At 45.2% G+C, this 13055-nt stretch overlaps 1 protein-coding gene across 2 annotated transcripts; it reads left to right on the forward strand.

Moving 5' to 3' along the window:
- The first annotated feature begins 446 nt into the window (after positions 1-446).
- Positions 447-13055, forward strand: LOC130384678 (protein yippee-like 1). Of its 2 annotated transcripts, none has more exons than XM_056592989.1 (5): positions 447-1094; positions 4767-5051; positions 10638-10681; positions 11259-11367; positions 12737-13055. In XM_056592989.1, exons 2-5 carry the CDS (start codon positions 4935-4937, stop codon positions 12824-12826), a joined length of 360 nt encoding a protein of 119 aa, XP_056448964.1. In that variant the 5' UTR covers positions 447-1094; positions 4767-4934; the 3' UTR covers positions 12827-13055. The 2 variants fall into 2 exon arrangements, with proteins under 2 accessions (XP_056448964.1, XP_056448963.1); XM_056592988.1 differs by lacking the exon at positions 447-1094 and adding an exon at positions 1581-2157.

Below are 13055 nucleotides of genomic sequence, written 5' to 3' on the forward strand. Positions count from 1 at the left end.
CATAGAATATGATTCCATAGTATATTGATGATGCTTAAAAAGGCAAACTTCTTCTCTGTATCTCCGTTAGAGGGCGCTAGTGTAGCAGTAAAGAAGTAGAGAGTTACTGCAGTCTCTTGCCTATCCTAATATTTCAAGCTAGGTGCGAGATAAAATTCCTTTGGCCGGCTATACTACAGTAAATACGATATAAATATATTTACTATCATACAATGGATGTATAATGAGGAATTCCCATTATTTCTTCCTTTCGTCGTGCTCTTGTTTACTGCTTCACATGGCCCCTTGCTTTACCAATGCGCTCAAACGTGCGCAGTGTGCGCTTCTGTTGTTGGCACGTGTCTACCGCGGATACGCGCCTGGTCGAAAACAATCCCTGTCGGCGGGAGCGCGCCGTCCTGTCTTTTACCTTAGAAAGCTACGATGATTGGTTTTAAGATCTCTGGGCTGTCCTTGTTTGGCAGGGGATTGGTTTGAGGCAGATAATCTTTGTAACTATTGGTCATCAGAACTGGAGAGGAGGGGGGCTGTTTATCCTTGGTGGCTTCAACAGAATATTACAGAATTGCGTTATGAAGTTCATACACTCACATCTTTAGGTTAGTGTTAGATAACGATCGTTACACAATAGCCCTTTCGTTTTTGTTTTTTTCGATAAACGTTTCGTGATTTATTCACTGTCAATGAAGATGGTGAATTGATCCGATTCCTGTAGGTTTAGGTTAGTCTATGCAATATTAGAATAATGACAAGATACAAGCGCACCAAATGACCTTAAATCTCCCATAATTTAACCTAGTGCAGTTCCAACGTGCACAGTTAACTAATGCAGCCTGCGCAGCTATAGGCTCCCAACACCTCTTGCACTAAACCAATTGGTGGATCTAGCGCGGCTTGTGCAGGAATAACAATACTACGCATGTATTTTTGGAGACTTTATGGGACTCGAAACGATCCGAACAGTGAAGGGGTAAAACCAGGAACGGTGTCAACAACCTTTCTGAACCATGGCACGGGGATATTTATGAATGCTCTGAGAGACAACATCGGGGAAGTGTTTTCTTCCCCTTCTTGAAAGGAAAAGGCTGTTGCCAGTGAGTATTACGCCAATTACACATGCTGAACGCCTTAACTTCCCACTGTGTTTTGCTTTGGTGCACAAATGCATGCATAGATAGGCCTATAATGTATATGCCCGGACAATGTGGCTTATTGGTGTGTTGATTGGTCAATTGAGCTGTGTAATATGAACTGGTGGAAAAATGTATTCGATACATAGCATATATATTTGTGTGTTTGAGTGTTTGGGGTTCGTTGGCATTTCAAATAACAACTTATTGCAGATTGAGGGAACATGAGTGCTAATCCTCGATATCAGGACAATGGCAGCCAGCGTGATGGCTTTCAAATATTTCTGTGCACAGTTCTTAATGTTTCAAAAGTACGTGTCCAATGCCATAAATTATGATTGCAATATCCTGATCCTCTTAGGGCTTATTTTACACAACGAGCACAAGTAGTGTCTTGACCACTATACACAAAGTGGGAAATATACTGACCTACTTTTATAATAGTGGGAATATTGTGTTTTTGTATAAAAGACGCTGCATTTCATAATTCCCTAATGAATTAGTCTTTTGTATTATAGGTGAATTCATACCCTGATGAAAACGAGCACACTCACAGAGCAAGCTGGCTGGCCATGAACATTGTAGGGACACATGACATTTCTGATTGATCACCGCATAGAGTAGAAATGCGATTATTAATACCCCTCAAATGCATCAAATTCCTTGTATTTATTTACACATCCGGGTGTCTATTTGCGTTCCCCTTCCCCCGAGCGATACGGTCGCTGATTGGACGCCGATGGTGTCAGTCAAACGTTGGCTCTTCCCCACGGTGACGTCTCCATATCATCAAAGTAACCAGCGAGTCTGTCACGAACACAAAAGGGACAACAAAGACTTGGGGATACGATAGTCCTCCACATCTCAAGACCCAACTTCTCACCTGGCGACATTATCCACTCTGCGAGCCGTGCAACAAGTTAACAGTAATACGGAGACTACAGCAATGCTATGAACATCGTCATTATAAAACCCACCAACAGACACTTAATAACAAGCAGCGTTGTGGTCAAATCCGATTCTGGTGGTGAGTACTTATGGATCAGATCTATTTTCCAATAAATCATCTTTTAACGTTTGGACCCGTGTATGTTTTGAGTTGAGCAGGGATAAGCCAACATCACCCGAGAACAACATAAGGTTGTCACTTCTTCCTCTAGCGAGTGTCGATCATAATTTAACGTTAAATGATAAATAATGGGGTTTCTTGGTTGGCGACGCTCGTATCGCTTATTTGATCCGAAGTAATTGTGCGACTACGGACGTTCAGATCGAATCGAGTATGTAAAAAAAAAAGTTATTTTTGTCCTTTCTTTGTTTGTTGAGACAGTTGTATCTATTGTCGGGCCGCCTTCCCATCTCGGTTACCAGGACACGCGGTGCCGTCTTTGTTTTGGATGGGCTGGCTTTTTAATGGCACTTCTGCTTGGAGCAATACTCTGCTGTGCAACCACCGAATTACTTGCAGACGTGAATAATGTAGACGGCTAAGAAGATGTAATCCAATTCCCAAATTGACTTGTTGCCAAGTGATAAAGCCACGTCTACTCAGTCGAGAAACCCTACAGTCTAACACCCATGTGTTCAGACAAAGTAAGATCAGGTGTTGTTTTTTTTGTGTGTCTGTCGAGACAAGAACAAAGAAGTGCAACAGACTTTACTTGTCTTCGACACACACACACACACACACACACACACACACACACACACACACACACACACACACACACACACACACACACACACACACACACACACACAGAGAGAGAGAAAATACACGGTGTGCGTCATAACAATCTGTCACTTTCTTCTGTGGCGATGGGGGCGCCATACCAGTATGTTGTCTCTTGTGAGTGTGTTTACCTTTCCACAGACCAACTGCATGCTATGAGTAGACCACATTTGTGGTACGGTTGCAGTGGTTCGAATCACAGTTGTATAATGTGAAGTCTAAACTCTCCCTGGTCGGTTATGGAAATGGCCCATAATAAGAATATTGGTCCCCTTGACGTGTAGTCCTCCTCAGCAGTGTGATACTGGTGGTGGCTGGCTGCTTCCTGGTGTGCCGTGCGGAAGCTCCTTTGTTCACACTGCTGCCTTCTGGCTGCTCTCGGGCCGCCACTGCTTTCCTGTGAAAGCACCCAGCTTCAAATTGGAAAGTTAAAAGTTGTCTGCATGTCATTATGTGTATGTTATTTTCGTCCAAATAAAACCCTGAGCCCTTGCCTGACCTGTAGTTGTTTTTAACAAAATGTACGAAACCCAGAGTTGATGCATTTAAAATGCCATCCTTTTTGCACATTATTATCAATTTTTTTGTACCCACACCAACAACTTCTGGGTGCTGAGGTGTTGAAACAAGACACTGTTAACAGTTTGACAAAGGAAAACGGCAACTTGGAGTATAAAAACATCAGAATATGTGTTCTATCACTTAGGGCTATTTGTAATAAAATCAATGTTCTCAATCCAATGTTCTCTCTGAGAATGCTCTGTCTATTTTTTGTTTGCTATCATTGCTTTTAAACAGAATTTGCTCTGAATATTTGACTTCTTTTCTTGCACCTGAAGCCAAAATCACCCACTTGAATAGCTTTTGGTGTCGTTAAACAATAAAGTTGGATCGAGATATCTGGTGCTTTGTAATATATGACAGTCATTTTGTGTTTTTAAAGATCACCTTTAGTAGATCTATGCCTGGGCAGGGCGAAGCCAGAGGAAACTGGTGGAGGCCCGTGAATGCATTACTAATCGAAATGCATTCACTTAGACCCAAATTGACATGCTACACAATACTGGCTAGCAGGTTGGTTCTCCACCTATAGTAGGACATCATACAGTAGTTCTACACACTCTGTGAGTCAAATACAGAGCTGACAACGGAGAAATAGTTAAAGTGAATACAAGTGAACGGGTCTCAAACGTTGGTATGCTGCCTGACTAAACCCTATGGGCTGCTTGGCTCCTGAGAGTCACCTGGCTGCCGGCTCGGCTGTCTGTACAGACCCAACACTGTTCCTGCTCACAGGCACCTCCAGCACACCATAATCACCCAAACATATGGGTGCAGTTATTATCTCACTTGCCAACACTAAATTCAAGGGCTAGGTCTGCGCTCTCGGTTTTGTATGTGTGACTTAGGCAATCAGCGCGCTGTTTTGCAAGGGAAAGGGGTATGTGATCTTAATGTGCAGCTTCCAGATAATCTTTATGCAAACACACAGTTAATGGTGGGGCTACAGGCCGGGTTGCATGGTGTTCAATGACAAGTGTATTGAGGTAAATGGGTGCATTATTTGGAAAGTTGTTTGTAAATGGATTTATTCAGCAGCCAGCATTCCACTTAAGTGTGGGTGTGTGTTGGGGTGGGGATTTAATCCTGAAGCCACAGCACAGAATGAAGGAAAGTGTTGGTATATATATATAGACTTGTGTTTAATTTAATGTACGTATTGGTGCTTTATATATATATATATGGTGGCAGGGTGCCACCATATATTGGTATCGAATGACAGCATGATGGAGCGAATTAGCAACCTGGCTTTGAAAACAGCATCAAAGTGTCAATGCTGCAGATTAAAGCGGGACGAGACCATTCAAAGACCTGCACCTCTCTTCCCCCTCCTCCCCCCTCAGGTTTGATTTTCTCCCGTGGTGTCTGTGTGGAGTGTGCCACACACCCACTCCACAACAACGACGGCTTTGGCTTGCATCTTCCAGTGTTTCTTCTGTCAGCAAGTCCAGCAGAGCTGCAACTCCCCCAGCACCAGCCCGGACGGCAGCCAGGAGCCCTGCCCCATTGACATGGTGAAGATGACCAAGTCGAAGACCTTCCAGGCTTACCTGCCCAGCTGCCATCGTACCTACAGCTGCATCCACTGCCGCGCACACCTGGCCAACCACGATGAGCTCATCTCAAAGGTATGGCAGCTCAGCGAGGTTTGATTCTTTAGAGATCTGTTGATGATCTGTTAAGTAGATGCTATTGATACAAGTAAGTCATTTCTATTGTAAAAAAAAAAAAAAAAAAGATTATGCTTGTGTGGTCATATTGGGCATATGTTGGTATAAATATGTGCATGATTGTGACCTTTCAAGATGACTTCTGCCGTTTTGACTTTTGAGTTAAGACCATTACCAAGTTAAATAAACCAGTAATACAATCAAAGTCAATCTGAAGTGCGTGTACATGATGTCATGCTCTGTTAACGTTAGGCTTTTACGATTTTATCAAATAAGACCCTCAAATGGACTTTTAACAATTGTAGAGACATTTGATTTCATTTAAACCGGCGTCATCCAATCCTTTTGAAACGGACAGATGTCTATCGCTGCGTAATTCCTATGGCACATCTGGAGAAGCACAGCTCCTTTCAGACCAGTCCAGACAAAGTCGGTCTACTGATTTTGCAAAGTCTTTTTCCGTTAACGTCAAGCGCCTGTGAGCTATATTGACAAAAGCTTGAGCTTGATGTACTATCTTCTCCTATCGCCACCTGGAATAGACTGGAATACATTTTCTTGATATACGGTGTAGTCTTGACTATCTTTTAAACAGGTGGTTGGACAAATACATGTGGTTGGACCTTTTTTGGTTCAAACTGTACTCAAACACCCGTTCGATATTCCTGGCCATTGATTGAGGAGATAACCCCAATGAGGAGTTAACCCCAATAAGGAAGAGACTGAATGCATCCCTTATACTGAGACCGACTAGCAATCTGTCCAAACCAGTCAGCTGATAAGTTATGAGGTGAATCAGAAGATCTCCCTGTAGTGATCTATTGGCCCCAGAAGCTTGGATGCCTGGGGATCTTCCTGCTAATGGGGTCAATATAATCATATAGTACAGTAGCACCAGATCACTATGGTTACCAAGATTTCCAGAAAGCCATTGGTATACACAACCGGGTACATACACCTTGCCCACCAGGACATTTAGAGGTTCAAAGGTGGCAACGTTTGGTGATACAGTACAAAGTGTGAATTGGGACGCTCCGGTGGATTCAGCTTGGGAGGCGGAGAAGATGACATTTAAGGCCTTGTTTTTGCTGTTGTGGTTCCTGGTTAATTTGGTGACACGCCTCATTGTTCTCCACGGCTCTGCTTAGGCTGGAATGCAGGGGAACCAGTTGCGCTTTAGAGCCTAAATGCAAAGCTAAGTGATTTGATTAATTTTAGCAGAGAAGGCATGCATATATTGGCGGAGCCCCACAGTCTATTTGAATCACCCTTATCTGGTTTGCAGATAAGATCCCAAACTGTTCTCACCTCTCTTTGTAAGAGAATGATGAGTCTAAGGCACCAGCACTCGACTTCCTGGCCCCCCGTCAGATGACATTATACTCCCCCAAACAGTTTTGTCTGTGTTTATTACATATATATTTTTTGTTTTATTCACCTAGCTTGAGTACGAAAGCTTAGCTATCGCCCATCTTGGTTCTAAATGCTAGCTATCCAGCTAGCAATTAGAACTGAACCCAGATGGAACCAAGATGGTCGCTAGGTGAGAAGGCCAATCGGGCAAACACCTCGTGTTCCCTTTTTGACAAACAACCTCATTAGCCCTTGCATCCACTTCAAGTGTAATTGGATTGGATTGCAACATTCCCGCTGACGGTCAACTGGTCTGCTCTAGATTCCCAGTGGGCCCTGACATGTGGCGGAACATTTGATCCTTTAGATCATATAACCACCACTGATATTCGCCCCCCGTCAGGGTGTATAGGGGAAGTGTTAGCCTCCCCCCCCCCACTGGAACCTGCCGCTGGTCCCCTGAGGTTCACGCCTTTGTGCGGTGGAGTGGGATGCCGTTGCCTCGCTCCAGCACACCAACCCCTGTAAGCCGATTACGTTACTTGGTAAGAAGACGACACCCGGACGGGTGTTTTCCACTACACGCAGCCAAGTGTGTGTGTGTGTGTGTGTGTGTGTGTGTGTGTGTGTGTGTGTGTGTGTGTGGTAAGTGTGTGTGTGTGTGTGTGGTGTGTGTGTGGGTGTGTGTGTGTGTGTGTGTGTGTGTGTGGTTGGGGGGGGGGGGGGGCGGACGGACGGACGGACATGTCGCCGTTCAGTGGTGATTATTATGACGATGGCGGTTGAAGGACATGGCAACGGATGTGCGGGGGTGTAATTGCATTATTGGTTATTATGGCTCCAACAATGTAGCGTGTGATGGCTCACACGTAGAGCGCTGGGGCTGAAGACCTTCAGTGCTTGGCAAGATGCAGAGGTGCAGCGAGAGGGGAGATTAACCTGTGGAGCAGGCCAAGAGAGAGGGAGGCGACGGCCCAACTGCGCACGCACGCACGCACTCACGCACGGACACTAATGCAAGGATACACACTCGAGCACACGCACGCACGCACGCACGCACGCACGCACGCACCCACATGTCATGCACAAATGCACAGACACTAATGCAAGGATACACACTTAAGCATATAAACACATAAACACACGCAAACACATACACGGACACTAACGCAAGGATACACAGTAGAGCACAGACGCCCATAAACACACAAAGACACACGTCGTGCAGTGACACATACACCTCGTCCGCACATACATATGTGCGGACGAGGAAACAAACTGCATGAACGGACACACATAAACATGCAACCATGTATGGACACACGCTTATATAAGGACATGCGCACACGCACACACAGGGCAACAGACGACCCCCTCCTCTCCAGTCCTTAAGTGACTCATCCTTGGTGTTTCTCCGAGGGACATCACTCAAACAAACAAACGGATGGCGACAGTGTTTTCCTCACGCCGTACCCCGCGTGTAAAACCGTCTACCCTCACCCAACGCTGTGGCTTTGACTCTGAATTTTGACTGGCCACTCTCCCACCCCCATTCAAGCTAAATAGAGGCAAGTTATTACTGAGGTTTGTGTTTGTTTAAAAACCCTAGTTTTAAATCTCTCACCTCCCTGATTTGCATATTGTATGTAAAGTTTTGTGGGTGCCTTTCTGGTTTTGTACATATCAGGCTTTGGTTTTAATTTGTGCCTGTAGGGCAGTTTCACAAAGTAAAGCGGCTCCACTGATTGAGAGACACATTAGTTGCCCTTTTATGAGACGCGTGGGAGAACCGGGTGCCAGAAATGTTGGGTGCGCCATCTCCTGCTGTTGGACTCGATTCAGATTTGTATTTTTACACCACCTAGACGCCAAGCAAATATCCTCCCTTCGCAGTCTTTTCCTAAAATGAGTTATTTGTTCCCTTCAGTAAACACAACAGATGCATCGCGTATAAAAAAGTCGATATAAATTTGAAATAGGAATGTTCCTTGGGGGATGTAAGAGCAGAGCGGGATGTGTCACATATTTCCATTTCAATCTTTTCCGATTTTTTTGGTTGTTTTGTCAAAGAACACACGAACTGCGTCGTACGTGAGAATGTGGAAAGGGGAATGCTCCCCGGGTGATGGAGGAGCAGGGTTGGATGGGGGCCAAGGGCTCAGAGATGGACCTGAGCTCCTGGGCTGGGCCGTATATAAAGCATATGTTGGAGTGACTGGTTGGCTAAAGACCAGCACTGGATCCAACAGGATTTGGAGGTCTTGCCAAAAAGCACATTACTGTAAATGGATGACGGCCAAGCGCGCCACTACTCACTATTCCGATGTATGCACTTCAGTGTATAAGTCTCACGTTTTGGGGACCAGAAGAGTGTGCGCTGTTGTTCCATTTATTAGGATTATTATTTTTTTATTTTTTTTTATTGTTTACATTGACAGAGAAAGTTCACCAGATGTTGAATTAAGCAGCTCCAGTACATTTTGAACATCTCTAGAATTTAGGATATTTAACCTTAAAGGTCAATATAAGGCACATACAAAATGTAGTGGAGTTGTTGTCCACTTTGACCTATAGTTTCATTGCTCCCATCTTTAAGCCTAAGTCTTTGACTTTGTTCAAATTAAACTCAACACTATATAAATGCAGTCCATTTACTGCACATGGCATTGCGAACCCAACCACAGAGACACTTTAACCAAAGCCACATACAGTGAAACCCCTGTTCGTACATACATAAAAAAAAGTTCAGGAACTTATTTTGTGTTCTCCATTCCCACGGGGCATGTGCAAAGTGTTCTTGGCCTACACACCATTCTTGGTTCCTTAAAATCAAAAACGGTTTGATTGAATCCCAATGCTGCAGTACACCCAAATTGGCTATGGAAGAACCCTCCCTCTAACATAGAGAAGCCCTCCTCCTGTGGAGACTGTTAAAGTGCTACCGCGGCGGTGGAGCAGGCAGCTGAAGCAGGCAGCTGAAGCCCCTATTTGGTAGCATTAGCTAGCTTAGCACCCGGCACGGCCTCATCCGTGCCGCTCATTTGCAATGGAAAAAGCAAAGCCGATTGGGGGAAGCTAGCCTGTGACACCCTGTCTCTCTGCCACTGGTCAAGGATGACGGGTGTAGAGAGACAGGGTGGAGAGACAGGCCTAGCTTCCCTCATGTCCCTTTAAGGGCCCATGAAGGACACGCTGACAGGCTTAAGGTATTAACCACCCTGGAAGAGCAGAGCGGCGGCATTCAGAATACGCAGCGTACAAAGGCGCACCTTTACGGAAACGCTCGCCTTAAGCTAGCGTGTGTTCTCAAGAGCCCTCGTAGAGGAGGCGGATGCCTTGGTAGTAAACCGAAACGTTGACATTGTTTCCATGTGACCATGAACATGGGGGATTTTGAGTGGATGGAAAGGACAGACCTTGGTTTTGCAGCAGTAATATTCTGTTTGGGTTATGGGTATGCAGTTGGATTGGGCAAATTGTATGCATTACAAATTGTAGGCAAGAATATTTAATAATGTGAATGGCTGAACTATGATGTCACTTTTCTTCCCCAGTGTAATGTTGCTTGGGATAATATACTAATATAGCAGTATCAGTAAAACACTAGACAGACCACCAAATAAAACAAGACGCTGGGCTATTGCTTACATAGACGGCGTGGCATCTGGCTATAAAAACAAGCCGGATAGGACCGTATCACTTCAGAAAACAAGCAGGGCCAGAATCACAAGACGTGGGCTGCATACTGTATGCAGCATGCCTCAGCTTGTGTTGATAGTTTTGGTTTTGATTTTGTAAAATTGCCTACAATTAAAATTGTATAGCAGAAAAAAAGAAAAGAAAAAATAGATGTCCGATTATAACCTTGTCTCAACGGGTCATGTTCTTCTGCATAATCGTATAATGTCGTTGACCGATGCTCTGCAGCTGAGGCACCGTCTTTTTGGTTTGAATCGGTACCCAGTCAGTGGAACCGATGAGTCATGTCTTGCCGCAGGTCCAGAAAACGTTAACGCTTTTCACTGAACGTGTTTGTGTGACACATCAAAATGTGCAGATCAATGATATGGCTGGGAGGTTGCATCTGAGACTTATATTTGCAACATCTTTGCATGCTGCCAGAGTAAACGCCTCCCTTCAAGTCACCTGTTCTCACCTGTTGTTGCAACTCTTCTCTCTTCTCTCTTTCAGTCTTTCCAAGGCAGCCAGGGGAGGGCCTATCTCTTCAACTCTGTGTGAGTGTTCTTAAAATAAATAAACACAATTGTGTTCCATGCCAATACAAATAAAGGCTGAGTGCATGAGCAAGAAAAGCAATCATTGAGGGAGATTGTCACAGAAAGTTAATGCTTAGCGAGAATATCATTAAACAGCAGGAGAAACACAGGTGTAGTAGATGGTATAGATAGATGCAGCTAGTCAAGTAAATATATATGGACCATGTTGGTGCTGCTTCAGAAAAGAGTAAAACCAAGGGAATGTTAAAAGTACAGGAACAGGAAGTTACATTACCCGACTATTGTTGATCTGGGAATGGGGTGCATTTGTCTTCAAGACGTGCAATTATTATAATTCAATTTTTTAATAAACAGTTGTTGTTCTACCGCGCTATAAACCCTAGAAGGCAACAAAGATAACCATGGCAGCGCATTCAGACTAGAGCTATTTACAAAAGAAAAATAATCTCAATATGTAAATATGGCAATCTCACCCTGACCAATGTGTCCTCCTCCTCCTCCTCCTCCTCCTCCTCCTCCTCCTCCTCCTCCTCCTCCTCCTCCTCCTCCTCCTCCTCCTCCTCCTACCCAACAGGGTGAACGTGGGCTGTGGGCCTGCAGAGGAGCGGGTTCTCCTCACAGGTCTCCACGCCGTGGCTGACATCTACTGTGAAAACTGTAAAACCACCCTGGGCTGGAAATACGTGAGTAGTTCACCTCACTTCCCCGAACCTAAGGGCAACAGGTCGGTCACACAAGACATATGATTCGTAGAGCCGTGCCGATGATCACGAGGACGTTGATGATTTACATCTTACAGCTTGCGTATGAAGTTAAAGCTCCTTTACGGCGCGTCCTCTTACAGTGCAAAGTTGTAACTATTTTTGCTCTGGGTTTTGTATTTAGTGTGTGCGTTTTGCATGCCGAACTCTGCTAGCGTTGGGGTAATTACTGTGGCCAGAGGTTGTCTGCTGCCAGACTGGCTCACAGCCCCTGGGATTCGCCGGTGATTAAATGGCAGGCAGCGGTGGGGTGACCCGTCCCGGATAATTGTCCGCACAGACTGATAGAGGCACCCAACACAAACACGGGAGCGCTGTCTTCGCCAGAGCCCCTCGCAGAAATCCGGGCTCGTTTGCAAGGCAGAGTATGTGTGTGCAAAAAAAAAAGTTCTTATTAGCAGGAGAAAACCCAGTGGTTTCCTTTCAGGCGCTGCAGATGCACACTGGCAGCGATCCAAGCCTAATAAAGTTACCGCATACTTGCTTGGGTTGTCGGACTGGTTAAAGTGTTTAAAGGGGCCGTCGGGTCAAGGAAGAACACTTTTCTTCTTTTCCTCGAAATGAAAGTAGTAGTCTATTTTTGCCCGTTTATTCCCTCTGATAATGACATTACACGCCGTCTTTGGATACTTTAATACCGCAAGCCTGATACTTTCCCCTTCTTCAGTTTCTTTGTAGCATCGAAACCAACGACATTTTGTATTGCATACTTGCAAACATAAAATCAGAGTTTTCGTTCTTACGGTCAGTCAGTTTGTAGTACGTTGGTGGTATGAGTCTGAGTACTTAAAGGTGTTGCAGGTACGATTTGAGGCGTTACCTCGCCTCTCTGCCTTCTCCCTAATTCAACCACCATTGAGAAGGTGTTGCGTTTCGCACTCCTGTGATAAACAGGCAAGATGGATTCCTCGACCCAACCACGATAGAGATGCCGTGATTGGTCATAACCATCCAATCTGAAACTTCTTTGGCTCATATCTGGAGGCAGGCGCAGTCGTCTCGAAACAGATATTCTCACAGTGCATTTCACTCACTAACAGCTTTGGGATGGCTACTCAATTGCTTACAAAGGAAACTCCCATGATAGCTCTAAAATCTTACCCTACAGCCCCATTCGGTTCCTAGTTTACTGTGTTAGCCTCAACCTAACTATGCTCTTTCTACCTGAACCAAAACATGTTCTCCTTTGTTCTACTGTTCACCGTCCACTGATGTGTCCGGTGTGTACATTAGTTCAGTGTTTATGGTTGAAAGCACCTGATGGTCGGGCCGTCTGTCGTTGGTTCCACAGGAGCACGCGTTCGAGAGCAGCCAGAAGTACAAAGAGGGGAAGTTCATCATCGAGCTGGCTCACATGATCAAGGACAACGGCTGGGAGTGACTGGCCCCGCCCCCCTCCCGTGACCCCTCTGAATTCTCTTAATTGAACTGCGTGGAGTGGCCGCCGTTGCTCATCATGTTCCCACCGCCGCCACCGCCACCACCACCACCACCACCACCACCACCACCACCACACCTCCTCCACCTCTTAAATGTGAACTCACAACCACACACCGCTCATCGTGAAAAAACAAAAAAAAAACACCATGTGATGACGATGACTTCGGGAT

The sequence above is a fragment of the Gadus chalcogrammus genome, chromosome 6, assembly GCF_026213295.1.
Source record: "Gadus chalcogrammus isolate NIFS_2021 chromosome 6, NIFS_Gcha_1.0, whole genome shotgun sequence".
Taxonomy (NCBI): domain Eukaryota; kingdom Metazoa; phylum Chordata; class Actinopteri; order Gadiformes; family Gadidae; genus Gadus; species Gadus chalcogrammus.